The sequence below is a fragment of the Phoca vitulina genome, unplaced genomic scaffold (genome assembly GCF_004348235.1).
Source record: "Phoca vitulina isolate PV1807 unplaced genomic scaffold, GSC_HSeal_1.0 scaffold29, whole genome shotgun sequence".
Lineage (NCBI taxonomy): Eukaryota > Metazoa > Chordata > Mammalia > Carnivora > Phocidae > Phoca > Phoca vitulina.
Genome location: NW_022589732.1, coordinates 10687489 through 10714462, shown reverse-complemented (window position 1 = coordinate 10714462; position 26974 = coordinate 10687489). Strand labels below are relative to the sequence as shown.

Sequence of the window (26974 nt, the reverse complement as noted above, 5' to 3'; positions counted from 1 at the left end):
CAGCCCAGGAGCCCCGAGAAAAGCATGCCTTCCCGGGCTCCCCTGCCGCAGCCGCCCCAGGGCCACGGCTCTGCTGACAGGGTGGACTGTCTCGGAGGTCGGTCTCCGCTTGCTCTGACCACGGAAAACCCCAGACCACAGCCAGGCCCCGGCCAGCTGCGCTTTACCTGAGGACCGGGCCGGGGCCTCCGACCACACGTCCCTGCCCCTGCAGACTGCCATCCCCCGGGCTGAAGGGCGACGCAAGTGCCGGCCCGGGAAGGGAGTTGCTCTAAGGAGCTCCGGGCTGCTGATCCCCCCAGGCGCAGGGAGAGCCGTGGTCAGCCTCGGGCGCCATCCCATCCCTTCCCAGCAGACCTAAGTCAGAGGGCGGGCAGGGGCTTGCACCCTCGCCCCCGGGCGGTCTCCTCCTCCTCCTGCAAAGTGAGAGGAAGCGAGAGGCCCCGGTCCCATCCATGTGACTGGAAGCCGCGGTGTGGGGTCAGGGGGCCCTGGGTGCCGGCAGCCACGCAGGTGCCACAGAGTGGCCAGCACGGCCTCTGGCAGCACGTGGCTGGTCCGGATCCTGCTCTGCTCGCCAGGAGCTCTGTGGCCAGTCTTAGATGTGCTGTCACAGGACGGAACATGGGGGCCCTGGAAAAGTATTTGTTGAATGCAAGCATGCATGAATGAATGAATGCATAGGTTCCTCGGTCTCTTCCATAAAGCAGTGGTGCTCAGTGACCCCACGTCATGGGGCTGTTTTGAACATAAAGTGAGATATACCCATCAGGGGCTTATCTCGGGGCTGGACACATGGAAGAACCCAGGGGCGCTGGCTGGAGTGACTTTGGACAGGATCCCAGCCCCAGGAAGGCAAGGAAGGCTGTCTGCTCTCCTTCCACAAGACTGGGTTGCACCTCAGGACTCCTCTCAGATATCAGGACCTGATTTGCGGGCAAAATAACCTCCCTCGGTCTAGACTGTACCCCAGGTGTCCTCAGACCCAAATCCATCTAGCATCCACTTAACGTCGCTCAGCTTTTGTGGCTCTTCTAGGCTGTGCACACGACCCTCATGGAGAGTGTCAGGCCCGGGAAGCAGGTGCACGATAGAATGAGGGGAACGGTGTTTTCTACCCTACATGTCTGTTCTTTCATTCATTCACTGAACAAATATTAACTGGGCACCCGTTATGTACCAATCACTGCTCTAGATGTTGGGGAAGTAGAAGAACCAAGGAAAGTCTTTGCCTTCGTGGAACTTATATTCTAGAAAGGGAGACACGCAATGAACACAGTAAGTAAATGATATGGTAGAGAAGGTGACAAGAGCAGCCACTTGGCACTGTGTTTCCAGCCCTGGAGGCAGGGCCCTGCCCTCGGGCCCAGACCCCTCCTCCGGACTCGCCTCCCCTGCCAGGAGAGCCCCCTCCAAGGAGGGGGATAAGAGGCCTCTGTGGTCTTTCCAAAGGTAAATCCTGTCTGGGTTTGCCCAAAGAACCGATATTCTCCAGAGGCTCTGCTGAAGGTTCACAGGCCCCAAGAGCTGCTCTGCGGTCTCTTCCATCTGGCACAGGGTCAAGGTCAGGAAGGGGACTCCTGAGCAGCCCAAAGACAACACAGCAAAGTTCACAAGGGTTCTTCACGGGTGCTTCCTCTCACTCTGGCCCAGGACTGATGAGCTGGGTTATCTGAGGTCTGAGAAGCGAGTGGGAAGGTGAAGAGAGAGGCCTGGAGGGACAGGCCCCCAAAGGGTAGCCAAAAATGAGAGAGTGGAGAGCTATACAAATTGGACACGAGCTCAACAGGCACAGCTCTCGGAGGCCATTTAATGGAGCGGCAAACTGCCCTCCCCACTGACAAATCTTGGGGACATCAGTGTAACCAAATTTCACAAGCCTGTACGAACTCTGTTGCTTCAAATCCTCTGTAGGAGGCCGGTAGAAGACATTCCCTTTAAAGCTGAGAGCTAGGGGGGAAAGTGACTTTCCCTGAGGAACTGGTTGGCCTTCTTCTGTCGAACGGTCACAATGTAACAGACCACGTCTCCCCTTTTCCTCTGGCTGCCGGAGGCTCTAAAGCACCAAGCACAAGGCTCTAGTTTCTGATTTTTAAAAATTTCCTTTTTTTCTTCTATGTATTTTCTGTGTGTTCATTCAGATCTGTGGCTAAATGAAATAGTGACAATAAATAGATTCATACACAAGTTCATACACAGATTCTATGAAGGCAGGAAACACCCTCTTTTCTATTTAGACAAAATCATGGTGGGAGACACAAGGAGAACCCACGGTGGTTTTGTAGTGGGGGACCAGAGATAACCCACCTCGGTGCTCCCATGCAGATGCCGGCTTCACGGTGCACTTCTCTGCAGGGGGCATCCGTGTTTATACTCCCGGCCTGGACTTCTCCCCCAGACTCCAGCCCCCTGTATCCAAGTGCCTCTTTGACCTCCCTGCTGCAAAATCACACAGGCTCCGCAGACTTGCCTCTCTGCTGTCCTCCCCTCTCAGGCAATGGCAGCCCCGTCTTTTCTTATGACTCGGGCCAAAACCTGGGAGTCCTCCTTGATTTCTCTTTCCCTCATCTCCCACATCTGATCTGTCAGCAAATCCTGTTGGCTTATATGGAAAACAAAGCCAGAATCGGACCAAGCTTTTCCACCTCCACTAAGCCTCTGTCTTCTCCCAGCTGGTGTGGTGGACGCCGGGAGGAGCTTTCCAGAAGCCCTGCAACCGTGGGAGCACAATCAGGAGGAGCCCTAGCTGTCAGTCCCTTGCGGTGATTGTCACATGTGGTTATTATTTTATGCGTCAACTTAGCTGGGCCTTGGGGTGCCCAGATACTCAATCAAACATTATTCTGGGTGTTTCTGGGAGGGTATCTTTCAATGAGATTAACATTTAAATCAGTAGACTGAGTAAGGCAGATTGCTCTCCCTACTGTGGGTGGGCCTCATCCAATCAGTTGAAGGCCTGACTAGAACAATAGGGCTGCCTCTCCCCCAAGGAACAGGGAATTCTTCCTGCCCGCCTAACTGCGGACCTGAGCTGAAGCACTGGCCCTTCCTGGCTTTTGAGGCTGCCAGCCTTCGGACAGGAATGGCACCATTATTCTCCTGGTTCTCAGGCTGTTGGACCCAGTCTAGAACTACACCACAGGCTGTCCTGGATACCCAGCTGGCTCACTCCTCCTGCAGATCTTGCTCGCTAACCAGAATCTCACAGCCTGCTTCCCTGACAGCCTGACCTGACACGAGCCGCTGCGCTAGCTCCTAACCAGACTCCCTAAGTCCACCTCTGCGCCCCCCCCACCACAGCAGTTAGAGTGACCCTGGAAAAGCCTAAGTCAGATCTGCCAGTCAGCTACCAAAGCCCTTCATTTGACTCCTCGTCACTCCTGGGAATACCAAAGTCCTGACCATGGCCTTCAGGGTACCCGGGACCTCCCTGACTTAATCTGCTACTATTCTCTCCCCCGCTCACTCTGCTCCAGCCACATTGGTCTCTGTGCTGTTTCTCAAACACACCAGGGCAATTCCTACCTCAGGGCCTTTGCACTTGCTGTTCTCTTTGCCAGGAATGCCCATCCCCCAGATATACATGGCCTACCCCTTCACTTCCTTCAGGGTTTTACTGAGAACCTCCCTTCTCAGCATCTGAAGTTGCAATCCTCCACACCCCTGCTTTTCCTCCTGAGCATTTACTGCCTTCGAGCATACCATCTGTCACTTTCTATCTTGTCAGTCTTCCTGACTAGAATGTCAGTTCCACGCAGGCAGAGAGTTCTCTGTGTGTTTTCTGTACCCCCCAGAACCCAAAATCACATCTAGCACATAGTAGGTCCTCAACAAATATCTGTTGCGTGAATGAATACATGTAGGGCTTGACCTGAACAGCTTGCCTAGGACACTCACGCGCCACTGCCTTGGGTGATGAAGGTCAGGATCACCCCCCACGGGCTTCTCTGAAAACGCCGGGCTCTTCCCCAGCACTCCCCCTTCCCAGAAAGCTACCCTAAAATGGCAGCTAAAATTTCCAAACAAACCTTCCCTCCTGGCCCAGGCTTTTTTAAGGCTGGTGCACTTGGCACCGGCTCCCTGACTTACGGGGTAGCCCCCCCCCCCCATCGACAACTGCTTGGTTTACAGAATCCAGGAGTGGGCGCAGAATGGTAGAGATGTTCGAAAAGAAATTTTCCATGACTATTCAGGGTATGAGTAATTGCAAAGCGCGCCACCTCATTCCAGTCCAGAAACCAGGCATTTTTTGGACACATTAGTCAAACACAGAGGACTGACGAAGCCCCCCGTTTGTAAGTGGTGACTCCAGAGGACAGCCTCCCAAGTGGCCATGGAGGTGACAGCACTGAGTGGGGGTCCTGCCGGGGGGAGGCCGTGGCTGGCATTTACATCACCACACCCGTTCCCAGGTGCCCCCCAGCGAAGGCTGCAGAGCCGGCCGCCCCACGAGGCCCCCCTGGCCTGGACCCCTCTCCGCGCCTCCCTGTAGGAGTCCAGGGCACAGTTCCCATGATGGCGGCCTGCATTTCATTCCAGCCCCGCCAACCCTGGGCAAGGCAGGCACCTAATGCTTTGGTGCCCCAACTTCTTCATCTGTGCAGTGGGTAAAATAACAGGACCGACCCCACGGTGCTGTGGAAAGAGCTAAATGAGTTAGCGCAACTAGAGAGCCTCGAACAGGCCCGCACGGGGCAAGTGTTCGATAGCTGGTAAGGACCACTACTGGCAGAGACGAGCTTCCCCGCCCCCACCCCCAGACGTACCCCTTCCAGTGGCCCTGGAGACCCGGGACGCCTTGGCAATGACCACCACCTCCTGCCCGCCCCCTTTCCTGAAAGACGAGAGGCGGGTGCCGGGCCGGGGTGGGTACCGTGTTTCTCATGCAGCAGGTATAGGGCACCCCACAGGCCAGCGGCCCGGGGGCGCTGCAGTCGTGGTACTGGTTTTTGCTCCAATCCCGGTAGTCTTCCCCGCCACAGCACTTGAACTGAGAGGAAAACAAGCAGGGAAGGGGGCTGCCGTCACCGTCGAGGCCCCAGGCGCCCGCCAGGAAGGGGCCCCGCCGGGAGACCTGGTGGTTTCTGATCGGGTCACCTGGGAGGGGGGCACTGGAGGCTGTGGTTATCAGCCAGTTGCCTGGGAGGTAGGGAGCACCCCATCACTGGAGAGGTGTGCAAGCCAAGGCTGGGCAGCCTCTTGGAGGGTTACCGGTGGGGGAGGTGTGGGGGACTAGATACTGGAGGGAAAGTCCTTCCTTGACGTCCCCATCTTCACGTCCCAGGGCAGCTGCTCGACCCTTAAAGGTCCCAGAGACTAGGATTCTATGGGCCGCCCCCACAGCCCAGTGGCCCCTAAGCCACAGTCACCCAGCTCTGCCTGTCAGCCCTTAGCACAGGGGCACACACACCTCACGTCCTGCCACGGGCTCAGGACCGAAGGGGTGGCAAGGCGGCCTCATTTTCCCCTTAGCTTAGCTGCTCCCCGCATCTCCCCCTACACTGGTGCCGGCGCCCAGGGAAGTAGTGATTCCCCTGAGGGGCTGACATGTGCCAGGCGTGGTGGCTCACACCCGAGTGACAAGGGCAAGCCAAAGCCACACAGCTGTGGGGGACAGGGACAGGCTCCGCTGGGGAGACAGGGAGTCACCACTACGTGGAAAGGTCAGTGGGGTGACGTTGTGTGCCAGGGGTGTGGGAAAAGAGAAGGGGGTTGGAGGGGGCAGCTGGACGTTGGGAGGTCAGGAGAGGCCCCTCTGAAGAGATGACATTTAATCTGAAACATGAACAGCAGGAAAAAGTCAGTCAACAGTGCGTAGGCCCCGCGCAGGATGAGTGAGGTGTAGGTGGGTCGCAGGTACGGAGGCCCGTGTGTCCGGAGCAGGGCGAGCAAGAGGGGAGGGACGAGGTGCAGAGGCCAGCCTAGGCCACACCACACAAAGCCTGGTTAGCCAGAGTAAGTAGGGGGCTGGGATCATACTCGGAGTGATGGTGAGTGCCCGGGGTTACTAGGTTAACTAGGGGACTGACAGGGTCAGAGGTCCCCGCAAAAACACAAAGCAGACACCCTTCCGGAGTCCCCACAGAGGCTTTCCGGCTGTGAGCTCTCAGGACCTGACAATGCCTCCCCAGGGTGCCGCTCAAAGGGTGGCTTTGAGTTCAAGAGTCCAAGAGACTAGAGTTCAAATCCTCATACTACCATTCCTAGCTGTGTGACTTTGGGCAAGTTGACCAGCCTCTCTGGGCCTCAGATCCTCATGTGCCAAGCAGGAAGAGCAATGCTGGCTTTGCACAGCTGAGCTGAGGATTACAAAGTCAGGCCGTGCATGAAGCACTCAGCCTGGGAGAAATGAAATCCCCAAGCCAGGGGAACGCTGGTTCCAATAAAAACATCACACTTCACCCGACGGCCGGAGCTGGCCGACACACCCCTGGCAGAGGGGACTCCCGGAGGCTGCACCTGTTGTGACTACAGCGAAGGCCTGAGCCAAGGGAGTGGCCACCGTGGGCGGCTGTGGGCGCGGGGAGATCTGGTTCTCGCTGAGGGCCAGCCCCGGGAACCAGGCCCGCTGAAGCCCCCTAGACCGTGTCCCAGGAAGCTGCCAGGGCTGAGTCTCGCCGAGGAGAACATGGCGGCAGTACTTGCCACAGTCAAGAGCAAGGGGCCACCCACACTCCCCTGCTGCCGATGAGAACCTGAGGCTCAGAACTAAGTGAGACTGATGTGCAGAAGCCACCAAGGGCAGTGCTGGCTGCCACTGCTGTTATTATAACACCAGCAGATGTGGGTGGACCTTGGGGGGAAGGGGCAGTATCCCCAAAAGATTATCATTGCATTCAAAGAAGGGTTACAGGGGCGCCTGGGTGGCTCACTCGTTAAGCGTCTGCCTTCAGCTCGGGTCATGATCCCGGGGTCCTGGGATCGAGCCTCACACCGGGCTCCCTGCTCCGCGGGAAGCCTGCTTCTCCCTCTCCCACTCCCCCTGCTTGTGTTCCCTCTCTCGCTGTGTCTCTCTCTGTCAAATAAATAAATAAAATCTTAAAAAAAAAAAAAACAACAAAGAAGTGTTACAGAGGAAAAGGAGAAGTCGTGTTCTGTTCCCCAGTGCAGGGGGAAGTGCAATCAGGGAAGAATGCTCTCTACCTCAGGGCTGTCCCTGATTTGCCAGGAGTGAGCTCCCCGCCCCTGAAGGGACTCGGCAGAAAGGTCTCTGAACTGGGCAGCTAGGAGGTCTGTCTCCCACCTCGAGGAAGGAGGACGTTTGCCCATTGGAGAAGGGTACCCTGGGACCCTGCAAGGAGGCTCGCCGCTATAGCTGACCTGATTCTTTTTTTTTTTTTTTTTTTTTTTTTTGATGGGGGGATATCTATGTAACTCAAGAGAGGGAGAGTAAGGACATTCTGGGCCAGGCATGTGGGCAGAGGACTGGTTGAGAAGGTCAGGCCCCCACCCTTGGTGCCCCTCCACGGCCCCGCCACTGTCTCACAACTTGGCCAGCACCAGCTTTGGGAATGGATAAGCCACTGCTCTCTCGCCCCCACCCTTGCCCTCTTGAGCAAGGTCCTGAGCCAGGGGCAAAGGGCATGGCAGGCACATCTCTGACCCAGAGCGCCTAGCTCACCTCCTTCTGAACAAAGTCCATGATGTTTTTGAAGTCCAGATCGTCATAGTAGTTCTTGATTCCTCTTCGAATGTTGTCATTCAGAAAGTCGATGGTCTATTTAGATGGAGACATTACAAAAGAAACAGACAACCCACCACCCCCTCAAAGTCCAATCCAAGAGCTCCCAGAACTCGGGACTGGAACAGAAAGCCCACAAGCCCAAGTAGCCCCCACCCCGCCTGCACCACCTCCCTGCCCACACCTCTTTGCATCCCGGTGCCCATCTGATGCCTGTGTCCCTTTGCCATGTCTGAGCAGGAGTGATTGACCCCCTTTCCTATACAGATCAGAGAGCCCAGGCCCCGGGAGATGGGACCCTGTCTGGGGAAGCAGCCACGCCGGGCTGGGACTTGGCTGGCCCAGGTCCCAGCCTGGTGCCCTTTCCACTGCCCAACAGGCCTGAGCTGAGTCTTTGTCCTCCAGGCCTCCTCTCCACTCTTCTCTGCTATCCAAGCTCTCGTGCTATGGGTAAGGAAACTGAGGCCCAGAGAGAGGGCCTGGCTCTCCTGGGGCACAGAGCAGGCAGGTTAGGGGCCTGGCCAGGACTGGAAATCAGCTCTCCTGACTTCCCCAGTGGGCCACTCTTCATCGCTGCAGGGCTCTGGGCTGAACAACAGGGCCCACCTCCTGGCTCGGGCGGGGACGATCCCCACCGGGAGTAACGCTGGCACATCGCCCTCTCCCGGTCACGCTGGGCCTTCTGGATCAACAGCCCGGCTGTTGTGCTGAAATCCAGGAGCACAAAAGGCCCCACAGCGGGAAGGGGTGGGGGCGGGAGTGTGGGCTGCCCAACCCCACGCTCCTAGCGACAATCAGGGCTTTCAGCGCAGGGAGGCCCGCGGATCACCAGAGATTGAGCTGGCACAAAGGGGGCATTCTTGGCTCTGGAGCCAGATGATCCCCGGGGGAGGCGCCTGCGGGCGCCACTGGGAAAACAGGGACCTGGGTTCCAGGCCTGGTCCTGCCACTGCAGGCCCCATCATAGCTACCTCCCCTCTCTGAGCCTCAGTTTCCCACTTGTGAACCAAACCTGCAGGCCTATCTTTGAGATAACTACCAGCTCTGAGGGTCAGAGACAAGGCTGAGACGGGCCACCAAGCCTCGTGGTCAAGAACAGTTCCAGCAGCCACCCGGGCCTAGACACCTCATTTAGCTGCCAAGCCTCCACTTCCTTACCTGCCAAATGGGAACATAACCTCTGCCTTGGAGAGATTTGAGTTTAGATAAACTAAAGCTACAAATGTGCTTAGCAAGGGGCCAGGCACATGGTAGGCCATGGTATTATTATAGATCTTTCTCTCCTTTTCCTGGAGACATATGCCCTACAGGACTGCTTCATACCCATCACATCATCGGTGAAAAATGGCTAATCCCAAGGGAAACCGAGGCCTCAAGTCTTGTCCAAAAGGCCTCCTGAGGTGGAAGCAGCCTCCCAAGCAAGAGCCAGCCCCTAGCCTCGGACCCCTCACAAACACCCTGCAGCCTGGAGAGGCGATCTGACCACTGGTTGCTGGCAGAGAGATGCCAGGACTCCCCCAGGGTTGGAGATGGGGGGCCAGGGGATGAGAGCAAGAGGTCCCGGGAAAGGTCAGCAGAGGGGATGCCCAGTGGCCCGGTGGGGAAAGGCTCTCCCTCCCTCTTCAGTAAGCCGCTCTGACCTTTCTCCCCAAACCAACTCAGTCTCTGGGTACTTTCCAAACATGCTGACTCCAAAAAGGCCTCTGCGAAAATCAGGCCTCCCATCTGGTAAGCTGAGCTGGGTCCCTACAGGGAAGGGGGGCCCCGCTGGAGGCCCCTCCGAATGGGCAGGAGGAACAGATGGCCCCAGGCTCCATGGACAGCAGCTGCCCCAGCTCCCTCAGGGACCTCTTTGGATCAGGCTTGCTCTTGTGCTCTCCTGCGTGTGTGTGTGTGTGTGTGCACGCGCGCGTGTATATACCAGAGATATGAGGATACTTAGGGGGTCCTGGTGCCGTGATGGGGCTGGGGATGGATGAGAAACTCCAGTGAGACAAGCAGGCTGCCCAGCTCATGAATTTAACTGCGAAGTGCTCAGCTATGTTCAGCTTACGTTCTACAGGACTGGGGGAGCCACTCAGAGGATGTGCCTTGTGGGGCACAGCAGGGATCCTCTGCCCCTCGGAGACCAAACCCCCAGTGCCATCCCCGCCCTGCTCGAAACCAGCTCACAGCAGCAGGGCCAGCTCCAACTAGGGTGAGAAAACCACCTTTCCTCGCCAGGCTGGCATGGCCTCACAGGGGCCACATGGCCTGGCTAAACTAAGCAAAGCATAAGCAAACATCAAAGGCCACAGGATTTTCAGAGCCCATTGTTTAAACCACCAGAGGCAAGCTGCAAAGAACCGTCCTTTCTAGTTCTTTCTTTTAAATCTAATTTTAAAGCTCTCCAAAGCCTCTGCCGCACAGCTTCCAGCAGAGGGACTTGGTGTTTTTAAGTGAATGAAGCATCAAGGGGGTGGGGCATGTGGCAGCCCCTCCCCCAGGCCTGGAGGCTGAGGAGCAGGGGGAGGAGGGAGGAGTGGAAGGGCAGCGGAGAGCCTCTCTCCTGGCCTCCGGGGATCCTCCCTCCTGGCCTCCGGGGATGGCGTTTCTGTGGCTCTCTCCCGGAGACCCAAGGCTGCAGAGGCCCCGCTGACACCAATACCAGCCCGGTTCTCACAATGTGGAGGGGCTGCTCAGCCTAGAACGTCCTTCCTTCCCTTGCACGTGGGCCGAGCCCGCATCTCTGGGCCTCCCTCAGTGCCCCAGACTGTGGGGACGCGTCCTCTTGCCTCCAGTACTGAGACAGGCTCAGTCGAACAACCAAAGCCTGAAGAGAACCCAGGGAGCAAGAAGAGAGGAGGAGAGAGGGCTACAAGGTTCTTTGGAACATCTGCCAGATGCTTCCACCAACCGGGCCGGAAGTCACAGGTTTGATCCGGGGTGGGGGTGGGGGAGAGGGAGAGGAGGTCCTGCTTCAGCTTCGCAGGGACTTGGGGCTCCAGTTCTCACTCACACACATTGTCCACAGTGCGGCACAGCAGCTGGGAGAGTCTGGCCAGGTCTCAGTGCAGAATCTCCTCTACTTTGCTCCGGGTGGGCAGGATATATGTGTGTCCACGTGCTCCGTCAAGCAGGCCACGGTGTCATCTCCTTTCTCCCTACCCCTGGCTTCAAGGGCATGTCCAGAACCAGCTAGTGCCGGCGTCATGATAAAACATGATAAAACAAACAGGCCGGATGCTGTTCCGTGGCCTGGTGTTGGGTATGACCAGCATCCTCTGATCAAGGCCAGGAAAGAGGCCACTCTTCACCTGCCTTGGCAGTGGAGGGAAGGTAGAGGCCAAGAGGCCTGGGCTGGGGGTACAGACATACAGCTACCTCCCGGCACCGTCTGGGTCTCCCGCTCAGCTCTGCCTGACTGGGGATACATGGGCAGGTGCTGCCCTCTTCCAACACCCCTGCACCCTCAAGAGAGGCCCCAGAACAAGCTGGAGCACTGGTAGGTCAAGGTGAGACCCAGACAGTTGTGGAGGTCACTAGGTTCTTCTCGCACAGGCTGGGGTCAGGACACTGCATTTCTGATGCCCGGGCCCTTGGAGCTCTGTGCCCAGCTTCCCAGTGCACAGCTGCTAGACTCTGTACAACAGAGAAGCCACTTGAGTCTGACCGTCAGGTCGTGCCCGATAGTGGAAACCCCGCCCAGGGTCAGGGACGGAGAGTCTTGTCTTTATATCCAGGTGTTTTGTTGATGTCTTCCTGCCAGCGGTGGCCATGGCCTGTGCCCCTTCCCGAGAACCGGGCGTGAGGTCATTAGCCTAATTTGTTCTCATCTGGCACCACGAGTGGATTCTTAGATTTAACAGGTAGCCTGTGGAGCCAGACTGTTATAGTAGGGCTCAGAGAAATGTTTCTTCTCCTCTTGGTGAGGAGAAAGTAGAACTGGGGACTCACCTCCTCCTGCAGCTGACCTTCATTGGTCCCCACCTTTTCTCTCCACCTTACGCTGCCCCTTCCTGCTGCCGTCAACAGCCATCCTCAGCATTGGCCAGTCTCGTATTTTACATTAGAGTTAGAAGGGACATTATTTTTCTGTATATGGTATTTTCCCCCATGATTATAAGAAAAAGAAAATTTGGGAGCCAGGGAAAAAATATCAAGGAGAAAATAAGAATCACCCTAGCCCACCTCTCAGAGGAATTAAGAGTTAATATGAGAATATTTCTATTTTTTTCCAGGTTTTTCAGGCCTATTTTTTTTTCATGGTAGAGATCTTACTGCATTTATAGTTTTATATCTCATTTTTCATTTATTTTGAATTATGTATCACAGGCATATGAGAACATGGCTCATGATGAGCCTCCAAAGAGCCGAGAGCCCTGATGGTGAGGGTCTTTCCTGGGCTGCACACAGAGATCGTCCCCTGACAGGACCCTGTAAGGGGACTCCCCATCCAATCCTCAGGCTTTGGGGATAATGAGATAATGAGAAGCTCTCAGCCCTGACCTCAGCCCATGGCATCCTCAGCTGTGAGGACGAGAGAGCTCAAACCCCCGGCTGGACGAAGGAGCAGTTGGTGTCATGGCCGCTACTGACCTACGGGGGACTGGAAAATGACAAATCAGCCCGCCTTTGTGAGAGCATGCTGGAAACCAGAACTGCTGCTCATTTAGGGGATTGTTTACTAAAACAATCGATGCTGCTGACCACAACCTGAACCTGAGCTCTAGCTAGGAAAGCACTAATCCAAAACCTCTGGAAAGCCACAGGCTGGCTGGGAGCCCAATGACTGCACAGAAACACATCCCCATGGACAAATGGAATAGACACCTCTCCCCCCTCAGGCTGCGGAGACATGAACCAATACCCTGATCTTCCAGCTCAGAGACGATGGTCTGAAAGAAAAGGGGAAAAGGGAGGAGCAAGTAGTGACACTAGATTGAAAAGACAACTATGGGGCAAAGAAAAAGGGAAATAAAAGAATATTTTGAGACCAACGAAAATGGAAACACAACATACCAAACTTCGGGGATGCAGCAAAAGCAAAAGCAAAAAGCTTAGTTCTCAGAAGGAAGTTTATAGCGGTAAACATCTACCTTAATAAAAAAAAGAGAAAGACCTCGAATGAAAAATCTCACTTTACACCTCAAGAAAGCAGAAAGAGAAGAGCGAACTAAGTCCAAAGTTAGTAGAGGGAAGGGAATAACAAAAATCTGAGAAGAAATAAATGAAGTAGAGACTAGAAAGACAATAGAAAATATCTACGAAATTAAGAGTAGATTTTTTTAAAAGATAAATAAAACTAACAACCTCTAGCTAGACTAGGAAAAAAAGAGACAATTCCAATAAATAAAAGCAGATATGAAAGAGGAGACATCACAACTGATAACACAGAAATACAAAGGATCATAAAAGACTACAATGAACAATTATCCACCACCAAACTGGGTAACCGAAAAGAAATGGATAAATTCCTAGAAACATACAACCTACCAAGGCTGAGCCATGACGAAATAGAAAATCTGAACAGACCAATAACAGGTCAGGAACTAATAAACTAGTAAAACTCTAGGACCAGATGGCTTCACTGGTGAATTCTACCAAATACTTAAGGAACAATTAATACTAATCTTTTTCAAATTCTTCCAAGATATTGAAGAGGAGGAAATGCTTCCAAAATCATTACGAGGCCAGCATTCCTCTGACACCAAAGCCAAATGAAGACACTACAGGAAAAGAAAATTATAGGCTAGTATCTCTGATGAACATAGCTGTAAAAATCCTCAACAAAATATTAGCAAACCAAATTCAACAGCACATTAAAAGGATCATAGCCATGATCGAGTGGGATTTATCCCTGGGATGTAAGGATCGTTCAACAGCTGCAAATCAATCAGTGTGATACACCACAATAACAATGAAGGATAAAAGTCATATGATCATTTCAATAGATGCAGAAAAAGCATTTGACAAAATGTGATACCCTTTTCTGACAAAAATGCTCAACAAATCAGGTATAGAAAGAATGCACCTCAACATAACAAAGGCCATACATAATAAACCTGCAGTTGACATCATACTCAGTGGTGAAAAAGTGAAACCTTTCCTTTAAGATCAGGAAGAGAAAAGTGTCCACTCTCATTACTTCTATTCAGCTAGTCCTGGAAGTCCTCAGCCAGAGCAAGGAACTTAGGCAAGAAAAAGAAATAAAAGTCATCCAAATCAGAAAGGAAGTAAAATTTTCTGTTTGTACACATGATCTTATATATAGAAATCTTAAAGACCCCAGGGGTGCCTGGGTGGTTCAGTCGGTTGAGCATCAGACTCTTGATCTCAGCTCAGGTCTTGATCTCAGGGTCATGAATTCAAGCCCCATGTCAGGCTCCATGCTGGGCATGGACCCTACTTTAAAAAAAAAAAAAAGAAATCTTAAAGATTCCAGCAAAAATCTGTTAAAACCAATAAACAAATTCAGTAAAGTTGTAGAATACAAAATCACCCTACAAAAATCAGTTGCATTTCTATACACTAACAATGAACTATTCAAAAAATAAATTAACAAACCCATTTACAATAGCATCAGATAGAATAAATTATTTAGGGATAAGTTTAACCAAAGAAGTGAAAGATCTATATACTGAAAACCACAAAACACTGATGAAAGAAATTGAAGACAACACAAATAAAGGGAAAGATATCCCTTGTTCACGGACTGGAAGACTTAAAGTACTGAACTATTCATACTACCCAAAGTGATCTACAGATTTAATGCAATACCTATCAAAACTCCAATAGCATTTTTTTCACTGAAATAGAAAAAAAAGTCTTAAAATTTGTGTAGAAACACAATATGACCCCAAAAAGCTAAAGCAATCTTGTGCACAAAAAGCAAAGCTGGAGGAATCATACTTTCTGATTTCAAACTATATTATAAAGCTACAGTTATCAAAAAACTGACCCAAAAAACCCACACATATAGATCACTAGAATAGGATAGAGAGCCTAGAGATAAACCCAGTCATACCCACTAATTTTCTATAAAAATGCCAAAAATACACAATGGGAAAAGGATAATCTCTTAAATGGTACTAGGAAAACTGGATATCCACATGCAAAAGAAAAAATTGGACCATTATCTTACATCATACACAAAAATCAACTCAAAATGGATAAAAGACTTAAAGATAAGACCTGAAATTGTAAAACTTTTAAAGCATAGGGGGAGAAATCCCAGACATTGGTCATGGCAATGATTTTTTGATCTGACACAAAAAGCACAGTTAACAAAGGCAAAAATAAACAAGTGGGACCACATCACACTAAAAAATTTCTTCACAGCAAAGGAAAGAAACAAAAAAAATGAAAAGGCAACCTACAGAATGAGAGAAAATATTTGTAAGCCATATATCTTTTAAGAAGTTAATATCCAAAATGTATAAGGAAACCTTATAACTGAATGACAACAACAAATGATCTGATTAAAAATGGGCAGAGGAACTAAATAGATATTTTTCCAAAGGAGACATCCAGATGGCCAACAGTTATATGAAAAGATGCTCAACATCACTCATCATCAGGGAGATGCAAATCAAAACCACAATGAGATATCACCTAATGCCTATTTGAATGGCTATTACCAAAAAGATAAGAGATAACAAATATTAGTGGGGAGAAAAGGAAACCTTTGTACACAGTTGGTGGGGATATAAATTAGTACAACCAGTATGGAAAACACTATGAAAGTTTCTCCAAAATTTCAAAATAGAACTATACCATATGAACCAGTAATCCCGCTTGTGGGAATATATCCAAAGGATATGCTGTAGCATTATTCACCATAGCCAAGATATGGGAACAACCTAAGTGTCTATTGACAGATGAATGGATAAGGAAATATACTTATTTATTTAACATATTTATATATTTTTATTTTTATATTGTATATATATCCATTGCATACACACACAATGGAATATTATTTAGCCATAAACAAGAAGGAAATCCTGCCATTTGTGACAACAAGGATGGACCTTGAGGGCATTATGCTGAGTGAAATAAGCCAGACAGAGAAAGACAAATACTGCAGGGTATCACTTGTATGTGGAACCTAAAAAAGAAAAAGGAAGTCAAACCCGTACAATCAGAGAGTAGAGTGGTGGCTACCAGGGGCTAGGGATAGGAAATAAGGAGATGCTGGTCAAGGGTACAAACTCGCAGTTACACGGTGAGTAAGTTCTGAGGATCTACTGTATGGCATTGTGACTCTAGCTAATAACACTGTATTGTATACTTGAAATTTGCTGAGAATAGATCTGGAGCATTCTCACTAAAAGAAAAGTTCCTGTGTGAGGTGACAGATGTGTTATTTAACTTGATTGTGGTAATCATTTCACAATGTATATGTAAATCGAATCATCACATTGTACATGTGCATGTAAATATGTTGCAATTTTACTTGTCAATTACACCTCTATAAAGCTGGGGGGAAGGAAAAAAGAACTGAAACCAAAGAGCTGACTCTGTCTTGCTGTGTGCTGTGGGGAGGGCTTCCTAACCTCTCTGTGCCTCACTGACTCCATTGATTTGATGGGAATCTCCCTACCCCTATCCTGCAGTTCCTAAAATGGGAAGAAGACCCCTGGATTCCAGGGGTGTAGACAAGCCTAAGTTTAAGGGGCTCCCCTGCTCCCCCCGCCGGGCCGGGATCCAGCTGCACCCATGAGGAGTTTGGCAGGAGTCAAACACCAGGTCATTGGAGGGCTCTGTACACCCCTGTGTCTGGGATAGCGACGGCTGCCCTGGGCGCAACTTCTGACAAGAGAGAAAATAGGGCCACAGCCCTCAAGCACCTGCTCAGCAGCAGTGCCCGAGAGCACCAGGAACCGAGCTGTCTGGGTGGGGTGGGGTGGCGGCAGGGTAGTGGACAGACCAAAGAGAACTTACTCAAACTCACTCTGCTCCCCAAGTCCCACCTCCAACACCAAAGCTGGGATGAAGGCAAAGGAATGAGATTATGGGAGAAATGACAGAGCCTTGGGTTGGAAGTCAACCCCACACAGCCACTAGGTTCTTGTGGGACCTTGGACAAGTCACTTCTCTTCTCCAGGTTTCGGGACAGAGGAGCTGATAGGTAACGAAGGTCCACTGGGGGCCATAACCACGCCAGGTCCCTCACATGCATTCTGTCATCAAATCCTCACCCAAAACCCAGTGAGCTAGGAATCATAATCCCCTGGGAACCTGAGGATCTGAGAGGCTAAATGACTTGCCCAAGGTCACAAGCCAGTATGAGGCGCACACAGCCTGCAATAGAAGGATTGGAGACCAGAAGCCCTGAGAACCTCGCCAGCTCAAAGGGGCCCTGATTCTGCCAACTCTTCCAGGGCCAAGATGTCATCCCCTCCTTCCTAGACGACAGCCTCCAACTGGCCCCTCCACAGCCCTCCTGACTCCCTACTGTCCATTCTCCACTCAACAGCGAGTAAACTGTAAATCAGATCACATCACTTTCCTGCAAAACTCTCCAAAGGCTTCCTACTACCTTTAGAAAAAATTCCGAGCCCCCAAACCATGGCCTATGAGAACCTACGAGATCTGCCCTGGTGGCCCGTCCAACTTTGCCTTCTGTCCCTCCCCATCACTCACCCGCTTCAGCCCAGTGGCCTGCATGCTGGCCCACAGACCTGCCAAGCTCCTTTCTGCCTCAGTGGTTCCCTCCGCCTGGACCTCCGTTTCCCCTGCCCCTCACCTGGTAGGTTCCTTTTCATTCTTTCATCATTCCCTCATCCACCCCAGGCACTCACCTGTCACCTGTTCTGTGTTCTTGTTCTCTGGTCTACTTGTTCAGTGCCCATCTCCCCAGCAGAATGGACGTTCCACAGGAATTACCTACCCTGCTCTCCGCACACCCCTAGTTTATAGCCCAAGGCACACACAGTGGGTGCTCAGCATACACATCTGGCTGACACGGCACCAGAGGCCCACCTGGTTCCGGAAGATCAAGGCCACCACGCCACCGATGAGCTCAATTATGAGGCAAATCCCAAGGATGTACATAAACTGAAAAACAAAATTCAGAGATTCACCTAGAGGGGCAAGCGAAGCGCCATTTGCTCTGAGGTCAAGTCTGCTGGAGCTCTTATTGGCTCCTGGGCCTTTTGCTCCTTCTTCCCGTGAGGACACAGGATGTGGACAGATATTCCCCGGGAAAACCCATCTCTGGAGTCAGTCAGTGGTCAGGAAGGGTGACTCAGCTGTCCAGGCCAGATTGCTATTGAGGTTTGTCTCAGGAGAACTCAGCAGAGTCTGGGTGGAAAAGCACCCCCTCCCATCACAGCCCCGCCACGAGGACAGCTGGTCCCCACTGCAGCTGACCCAGAGGCAGGCCTGGCCTGATGGGTAGGCTAGGGTAGCATCTCCAGCTCTGCCCGCAGAGCCCCTCAGAAGCGCTTCCCAGACCCCCCAGAGTGGATGACGTGATGTCTGAGGCTTGAAGGATATATACCCCCACCCCTGCCCCTTATCACCGGGCAGCCATTGTCCAAACTGATGCCAGCAACTTCCAGCCTCAGCCAGCACCAATACCCTGCTTGTAAGGGCTTTTAGGAGCTTCCCACGTGAGGGGTGATGTGAGGTCAAACACACATGTGGGTGCAGAGTGAATCTGCCAACCCAGTCCCCCCCCAGCTTTGGGGAGCCATTCCTTACTTCACAGAAAGTAAGGGTGGGGTTAACCCCAGGGCAGGCACTTGGCCCAAGTAGGCCCATCGGAGTCCTGGGACTTGGGCCAGAGGTTACCAGGAAAGATTCCCCGAATCCGGAGCTATAAAGACCGTTAGCCCGAGGCCGCTGGTGACTATTGCAAAGAGAGCGTGGGGCCCGGGAGGCGGCAAAAGAGAGAGGGCCCAAGGGCACCATCTACACCCCTGGTCCCAGTGTGGGTTTGCTGATGATGTGAGCCAATGACTCACCACCAACGTTTTTGGGGTTTACTTGCTCTCATTCCAGTGTGGTTTCTCCCATTTGCAATTGAGAGGCCAGACCAATGCAGGGTTTAAATAAGAAGAATAGGATTCAAATCAGTCTTGACATGCAAAAGTGGAAGTGGATTGGTCTCTCTTGGGCCAAGGTGAACAGGTAGGCTGATCCATGAAACCCTCTAGAAAGTCTGGTTTGAGGCAAGGACTGAAAAAAAATGGGCTGCCCAAGGGCCCCGGGGCAATCTCCTCAGCTCTCCGGGGGGGCTCCAAGGACCGCCCCCCCGCCCACCAGCTGAGGGGTACATGGGGCCCACTCACCGCTTGGAGAAGGCACAGGTTGTCACGGAGGGAAGCCAGCACGCCAATGAAGGAGACGATGAACATGATGACCCCCAGGAGGATGAGGATGATGGCCGGGGCCAGAAAGGCACTTTCAAGGGTCTTATATTTCTGTCGTTCCACCTCTGCGTAGATTCCCACCGACAGGACCAAGGCTCCGATCAGCTGCAGCAAGAAAGCAGGGAGTGAGAGAGAAGAAAGACTGGCAGTCACTTGATTGTCCTACAAAGAGTTCATCTGGGGGCTACGGTGCCTGTCACTGGGGGGCTCACCCCAGATGACCATACATGAGGGAACCTGCTATGGGCTGAATTGTGCTCCCCCAAAGTTCAGACGCTGCACTCCTAACCCCCGTCCTTAGTACCTCAGAATGTGACTATATTTGGAGATAGAGCCTTCAAAGCAGTAATGAAGTTAAAAATGAGGTCATATGGGTGGGCCTTAATCCAATAGGACTAGTGTCCTTATAAGAAGAAGAGATTAGGCCACAGACACACACAGAGGGGAGAGCATGTGAGGACACAGGGAGAAGGAGGCCATCTGCACACCAAGGAGAGAGGCCTCAGGAGAAACCAATGCTGCCAGACCTTGATCTTGGCCTCCTAGCCTCCGGAGCTGTGAGGAAATAAATTTCTGTGGTTGAAGCTACATGGGCTGTGGCACTTTGTTAGGGCAGCCCGAGCAAACTGGCACAGACCCCCTTTAGAGGAAAGTACCGGTGAGCTTGGGGCCCTGTGATGCCTCATACACAGGCTGGTCACCCCGGGGACATTTCCGAGCTGCTAAACGCAGCAGCCTGAACGTGGAATATATAGGCAGGAGGACCATCGGGAAGGTGGAAGGTTAGCGTAGGAGGAATTTTGAGGGGATTTTTAAGTCAAATTCCTTGTTAATCAACTTTCCCAGCAGCGGAAAGATGACTGAGTCCCACTCTGTCAGGAAAAACCAGGTCACAAAGCCCTTGGAGGGCCCCTCTTGTCTCTCAGCCTCAAAGTCTCGTACTAAATTTTCAGGGAGTTTTATCAGCTGACACCACTCCCAAGCCTCAGACGAGTCTGGGGCTACACTGCCGCCCTGGGATCCCACTGCAGTGTGCTGACTGGCCCCCTTCGGCCCATTCTCCACATCAGAGTGACCAGGCAAACCCAAATCAGAGCAGGCTGGTTCTCTGTGCGCCAAGAATGAAAGCCACAACCCTAACCACAGATGACAGGCCCACACAACCTGTCCGAGCTCACCTCTCACTTCCTTCCCTCCCTCACTCGACTTTCGCAGCACTGGGCTCCTTACTGCTGGCGGAACACACTCAGGGCACCACCCCAGGGCCTTTGCACAGGCTGTTCCCACTGCCTAGAATGCTCTTCTTCCTGACATCCACATGGCTCACCCCTTCATCTCCCTTTTGTCTTTTGCTCAGTTGTCAGCTGCCTTGTGAGGCCTTCCCGGGACCATCTTATTTAAAAGTAGAAAATCCTTCCCCCTGAAACTCCCGATCCCATTTCCCATTTCATTTTTCTCCTCTGCCCTGACCAGTATTTAACAAGCAGCTTTCTTCTTTTACTTTGTACTTGTTTGTCTTCCCCAAGAGACTCTAAGCTCCATGTCAGGAGGGATTTTCCAACTGTTTGGGGCATCCCCAGCACCATGACAGTTCCTGACATTTAGGAAGTACAGTCAGTGCTTACAATCAATGTGTACTGAATGGATGCGTGCCGGACTTCCCTTGGCTTGAGTCTGACTCTGTGTACCCCGTCTCCTGCTTGTCCAAGGATTCTGAGTTTCCGGGCCACACCTTCCTGAGGGCAAGGACACATTGCCAGATATGCCGGAGAAGGTGGCGTGGGACAGTAACGAGAGCCGCGGCGCAGCCAGCTAAGGTCCGAGGAAAGGAAGTGAGGAGTAATACCGACAGGATGTTGGTGAGATACCCTAGAGTCAACAGCCAGAAAACTAAGGAGGCCACCTCTCCAGTTCCTCACTGGCCTTAAATTGGCTCTAATGTGCCCTCAAAATAGATCCCCTTGACTTCCTTCTGAAGAGTACTAAGACCGCCCTGGGTAAAGGGAAGTGCCTGCTTTCTCCAAAGCTTTGACAAGTGGCCAAGATGCCAAAAGTCAAACAGAATGAGCTTACTTTGAAACATTGGATAACAGAGGATGGCCAGGAAGCTGTCGCCCCGGGACAAGTTGACCATATCAGGAAAACCGTGCATGAAATGATGTCATCAAAAGTACCCACTTGGGTGAATGTTTAAATTTATAAGGCAGAACACACACGCACACACACACACACACACACACACAAAACTTTCTACAAGACAATGATGATCCCAGGAAGTAAAATCTACCTTTGACAGAGCAAGATCAGCCAGAGGCTATCTGGTCAGTTCATGCTCCAAAACCCAGAACAAGGTGAGATCATTGTTCAAGGCCAGCCTAAGGCCTGTGGGTCCTCTAGAACAAGAGCAAGCAGCTGTAAAAAAAAAAGCCCCGTCTCCCCCTTCTGAATTACCGGACTTCTAAGGAATCGCTCGCTCAACCCTAACCCTGAACCAGACGCTGAGCCCAGAGATCCCTCCACCCCAGAGCTGAGGATCATGGTTAAAAAAGACAGACAGACAGACAGACGGAAGCCTTGAGAGCCCAGGCAGGGACTGAATTAAATATGCAAGGACACAGCGTAGGTGCGGGTGACAGAGGTGGGGTTTTATCCTATGTCTGGATGAAAAATGTCATTCTTATGCTGTCACTGACCTAACAAGACTTAATATTTTCAGAATTGATTCCTTATACTTCTGAGAATTTTGTGTTTCCTGTTTTAAAGAAAAAAAAAGTCTTCCGGACAGGAGGGCCCGGGGCCCTGACATCTCTGGCCTCCCAGCCTGTGCTCCTGCCTGAGGCCATGCTTCTGGGCTCAGGTAGCCTGCTTTGGAAACCATCTCCAAAACACCAGAGTAGAACTGATCCCAGCCCTCTCCATAAAGGCATAAAGTGGCTTCTTCTGTTTTTACAAGCTCCCTAGAGCCTCGGACCCACTCCAGGATGGCCTTGCCCGCAGGAAACAACACTTCCTTTGATGTGCTCTCCCTCCTGGTGCAAAGCATCGCCTTTTCCTTGCTGGTCAGCCTTGCAACCTTCCCAGACCACTAAAGCCATAGAAAAAACTCCAGTGGCGAACATAAACCCAAGCATCCCGACTCCTCCCGCACTGAGCCATCACACACATGCTTCCCTGGTCCAGCCAGACAAGCCCCGAGGAGGCTCCCACAAAGCACAGGCTGCTTGGGCTCCTCACTCAAGTGCTCAAGGGGCTGTGGGCATGGGGAGAGGCAGCCGTACCCTTCCCAGGAACGTTGAGATTTCCGATGATATTTACATCTCTGATGACATCAGTTTATGTTCACATTTGAGTATAAAATTAACTGTCAGGGAGAGCATGCAATCCCATCCAGAACTCTTGGCTAATTATAGCCTTTCCACAAGGCTGCGGGAGACCACTCCAGCCCCAGCCAGAAGCAAATGGCCCATTTGTCGTGCAACTTCAGCTAGACAGGGCTGGTGGTGGGGGGCGGGGGGTGGGGCACACGGCCATGCCCATCTGGGACCAAACAGGGGATGTCGCTGGCAGTCCCCAGACCAGGCCCAAAGCCCCAGGCTTTGCAAGCCCTGTGGTGTCTTCAACAGGCTGCTCGGAAACCCTGTGGCCCAGCATAAACCGGCCCGAAGGATCCTGCGGAACCCTGCAGCTTGGAACCAGCTTCTTCCTCCACAGGGAGAGGCCCAGCTTCACACGGATGCTGGAAGCAGGAGGCCCTGGGAGGCTTTCCCGCACCTGTGTCTCCTCCTTGGGGAAGCATCTGGTCACCTGCCTGCTGGCTCATCCCCAGCTGGGGCAAGTCTCACAGCAGACCTGCGAGACCCATTTTCACCCTAAAAGGCACATACGAGGTACCTATTATGTTCCAGGCCTGGAGGTCACAGGAGTCACAAGACTAGATAGGGGTAAGATAGGGGTCAGAGAGGCTGGAAATGACCTCTACAGTCCGATGGATGGAATTCAGCGGGTCTTTGAACTGGGGATGGAGAAAAAAGTCATATCTTTACTTTTGCTAACCTCTAGCTGAAATGTTTCTGCCACAAAAAAGGTGACGATTTCCTGGTCTGTGGGAAGCAAGCTGCAGTTCCTACCACGGAGAGGTGCAGGGGAGCTGGGGATTCGAACAAAAGTGAGGGGGAGATAGGCAATGTGAGGAAATCAGGGTGGGCTTCCTGGAGATGTCAGTGTTTCCTGGAAGGTCCCAAGAACTGCTTCATTCTGGAACTACTTCATAAGGCACTCGAGGCTCCAGAGTTCTCTGCTGGGCCCCAACAAAGCACTTTCCTGAGTTTCTAGCTTCGAAAGGATATAGGGAGTAGCTAAACTCTAAGGCCCTAGAGAGATTCTAAATAAGAGGGGGTTGGCAGGGCCCCTGCATCTGGACCTCACATCCGTCAGCCCTTCTGCCCCAGGCCAATCCTGCCTGTGCCTGGGCAGACAGCCAGCTCCTCCTCAGCATGCTCGTACCAGCTTGTCTCCTGCGCAGAAGGAACAGCAGAGGTGAGACAAGAGATGCGGGCTGGCATTCTGGGCCTCCGTTATCAGCTCAGTGCTCCCGGCCATGTCCCGTCTCCTCTTTGGGCCTCATTTGTCACCTGTAAAATAATAAAGCCCGCTGCCATTTACAGAGTGATGATGCTGCGCAGGAGCCCGCAAACGCTAGACCTGCATCACCTCCCTTAATCTTCGCACCCCCTCACACACCCAAGAAAGGACCAGTCTCATGTTCCTGGCCAGGCCCTCAGCTGAACCAAGTGACACAAAACGCAGGGGAGGCAGTCGGGATTCCCCACTGAAGCCTGTCTGTCTGACCTGCCGCTGAGGCTTCCAGACAGGCCTTTCGAGAAGACCTGGAGAGAACTGGGTCCAAAATGTCCTGGCAAAATACAAAGGGACCCCGAGCAGAGCAGTGCTGCCCAGAGCAGGTCCTATGACAACACCAACGTCCGGTCTGGTGGCCACTTGCCACGTGCAGCTAGTCAGCTCTTGAAATGTGACTTGTGTGCCCAAGGAACTACATTTTTTATTTTATTTCACTGTGATTAATTTAAATGTGACCACAGGTAGCCAGGGGGCCACCGTGTTGGACAGCAGAGCTCTAGAGGTGTCCCCCATTGGAGGCCGTCCCTCACCGCTCTCCACAGTGCGCCTTTCTAAAGTCACAGCGACCACCCTTATTTAGAAATCATGGGCCCTAATCATCCAGCCACTAGCTAGCAAGGGTCCCATTCATCTTCACTGACCTCATTCGGCAGAAAATAGTCTCTTCTCCCAGTTGCCTCAAGAAAGCTCACTTCGTGTTGTCCCCTGCCTCTTACCCCCAAGGAAAGCAGGTCAGGCCAGATCCAGAAGGCCCTGGCAGTGCCCCCAACCCAGACTGATAGAGGGTCCATTCTGTCTCCTCCAGAAGAGTGCCAGACCCAGCTCCAGGACCACGGGGCAGTTCCACGCTCTCGGGTCCTGGAGCCCCAGCCCCGCCACAGGCAGCCCGTGCTTCCGGAATGGGGCTCCTCCCAACCCCAAATCAAAGCCAGCCCCTTGGGAAAGCAGCAGCTGCCGGCAAAGGAGCCAGTTTCTGGCTTTTGTCACTGATACTTTGCTGTCAGCTCTGCCTTTACTCTGGACAGGACTTCTTTGTTTTAACAAAACATAGACATCAAGGGCAGAGAACCTGGTTAATTACAGACCTTGGTCCATGACACTCTCTGACACAGCCCACTTTCGCTTATAATATAATAAGCACCGTTGACTATAATATAATAAGACCACTCCCGCTGATCTGGCGTGACCCCACTGTCACACATTAAGGTCCCACATATGCTTAGGTCTGTTTGTGGCTCCTGATCCGTTCCCTCGGTCAATCTGGCTATCCCCAAACAAACCTCCCATTCATAGCAACTACAGCTTTATAACACATCTGGGCATCTGGAAGACCAAGTCCCTTCCTGTCTTCTTTCGAAGTGGCTAGATATCCTTGGACCTAGATTCTTCCGTACACATTTTAGAGTCACCTAATCAAATTCCAAGAAAAAACCCGTTGAGGTTCGACTGGATCACTCTGAATCTATAGATCCCTTTGGGGAGGATTGACATCTTTATCAGGGCTTCCTGCCCGTGAGCATGCTTTATTCCTTCTTTGTGTCTTCTTTATTATGACTTCTCTAGGAAGGGTGCTCTCCATCCCCTTCGAGCTTTTTGGGCAGAAGTGGGAAAGGCCTCTGGAAGGCTGGAGAGCCCACCAGCTAGGTCCAGGGGTGGAAAACATGGCCTTTGGAAAACAAACCTCTAGGAAGCAAGGTGGGTATACCAGTCTGTTTTGCTTCCCCTCCTACAGTTAGAGAAGCTTGATTTCAAAGACTCCTACGCACACACACACACACCACACATTCCAGGCTATGAAAGAGCTGAGCTGGGAGGTTTGGCAGCCCCAGCTATTTGACCCAGCCAGGGCAGAGAGTGGGATTTCTCATCAAGAACACCCCCACACACACACATGTACCAAGCACTGTGGGTAAGAGCTGACCCAGCTGGGACTCTCCTGAGGAAAAGTTTGGGGGCAGACAGGTGGGAAGTGGTAAAACAGACAACCGATAAAGCTATTCTGAGACAAGAGGTGGAATTACTTCCTCCTGGGAAATCAGAGAAGGCCCATTGGAGCCGAGCCTTGAAGGATGCAAGGCAGTTTGACTTCCCACCACTTTCTCTTCCACGAGTGTCGGGACCACTGGCCCAATGTACCTGTTGGAGGAGTGAATCTGAGAAATGATCTTGCTTCAGATGCCCATAAGCCCAAAAGAGAAACTCAGGTGATCGCATTCTAGAACAGAGCATTCCAGGGCCTACATACAGATCAGAGTGACTTGTGGTTCATCTGAAAACTAGGGAAAGAGCCAAGGGAAAAAGGAGAGTCGAGAGCAAATCACCTCCACCCAACACACTCCCCTCCCTGGTTTTCTTTTCCCTCCCTCTCCAGGACTCTCTCTCCCCCCACCCCTTCACTGTGTCAGAACCAAGAGAGTCAGAAGCTGCCTCCCAGGGCTGTGTTCCCATGACATCTGGGTGATTATCTTCACAGATCTCGGGCCCAGGTGGGCCCCGGCCAGGCAGGCTCATTAACAGAGGCCCATCAGCACAAGAAGCCACGGATCCCTGGAATGCATCCTGGATGGGTGGGCCTGGCAGTGGGGGGACAGTGGACAGGTGGGCCTGGCAGTGGGGACAGGAAGTCCCCCAGCTCTGGTCACTGCAGGCAGTGCCCTAGGCCTAGGGATGGAGCTCCAGCTGAGAGGTGAGGAATGGGGAATGGAAACTGGGATCTGGGCTTGGGGCCCCTCAGGAAGAAGAGCTCTGCAGTGTGGGGCTGGGGGTGTTTCCTGCTGGTTGTGACAAACCACCGCTGCTTACCCCCTCCCTCTGGCCCAGGGTGCCGTTCACCACAGCACACAGCATCCAGTGAGTGAAGGCTGTCCCGCTCAGGGCCGTGGGTTGCTGCCAGGAGCGGGGAAGGTGGCCCAGGCCTCTCCACCTCTCAGACCTTTTAAAAAGGAGACACGGGCTCACAGAGTGACAAGGAGGCTTTGTCCTAGACAACGGCCTCCAGTTCAGGTCCCAGCAGCCTTTTAGAGCATGCATGTGTCCACCAGGTACTGGGCCAGACATCCCCGATTCTTCTACTGGCCTGGGGCTTTTCCCAGAAACCACCAAGTGAAGGCAAGAACTTCAGGGACAGGGTTGGTGGGTAGGCGGGGGCCTCCTGTGGTCTCACTTCTCCCCGACCCTCTGGGCTGCTGAAAGAAGTCCCCGTAAAGGAGGCAACTGCCGGGGCGCCTGGGTGGCTCAGTCGGTTAAGTGGCTGCCTTCAGCTCAGGTCATGATCCCAGATCCTGGGATCGAGCCG

At 52.4% G+C, this 26974-nt stretch overlaps 1 protein-coding gene across 3 annotated transcripts in view; it reads right to left on the bottom strand.

Moving 5' to 3' along the window:
- Positions 1 to 26974, bottom strand: part of TSPAN15 (tetraspanin 15) — a 49412-nt gene that overhangs the window by 3182 nt on the left and 19256 nt on the right. Inside the window, exons 2-6 of one of the 3 annotated variants that reach the window (XM_032423712.1) lie at positions 23545 to 23672; positions 18961 to 19146; positions 17648 to 17722; positions 7622 to 7717; positions 4874 to 4990 (exon numbers count right to left, since the gene is read on the bottom strand). In XM_032423712.1, the coding sequence (XP_032279603.1) occupies positions 4874 to 4990; positions 7622 to 7717; positions 17648 to 17722; positions 18961 to 19146; positions 23545 to 23640 (570 nt within the window). In that variant the 5' untranslated portion in view covers positions 23641 to 23672. Of the gene's footprint in view, positions 1 to 4766; positions 4991 to 7621; positions 7718 to 17647; positions 17723 to 18960; positions 19147 to 23544; positions 23673 to 26974 lie in introns of all 3 variants that reach the window. The other 2 variants (XM_032423713.1, XM_032423711.1) reach the window with 2 other exon arrangements.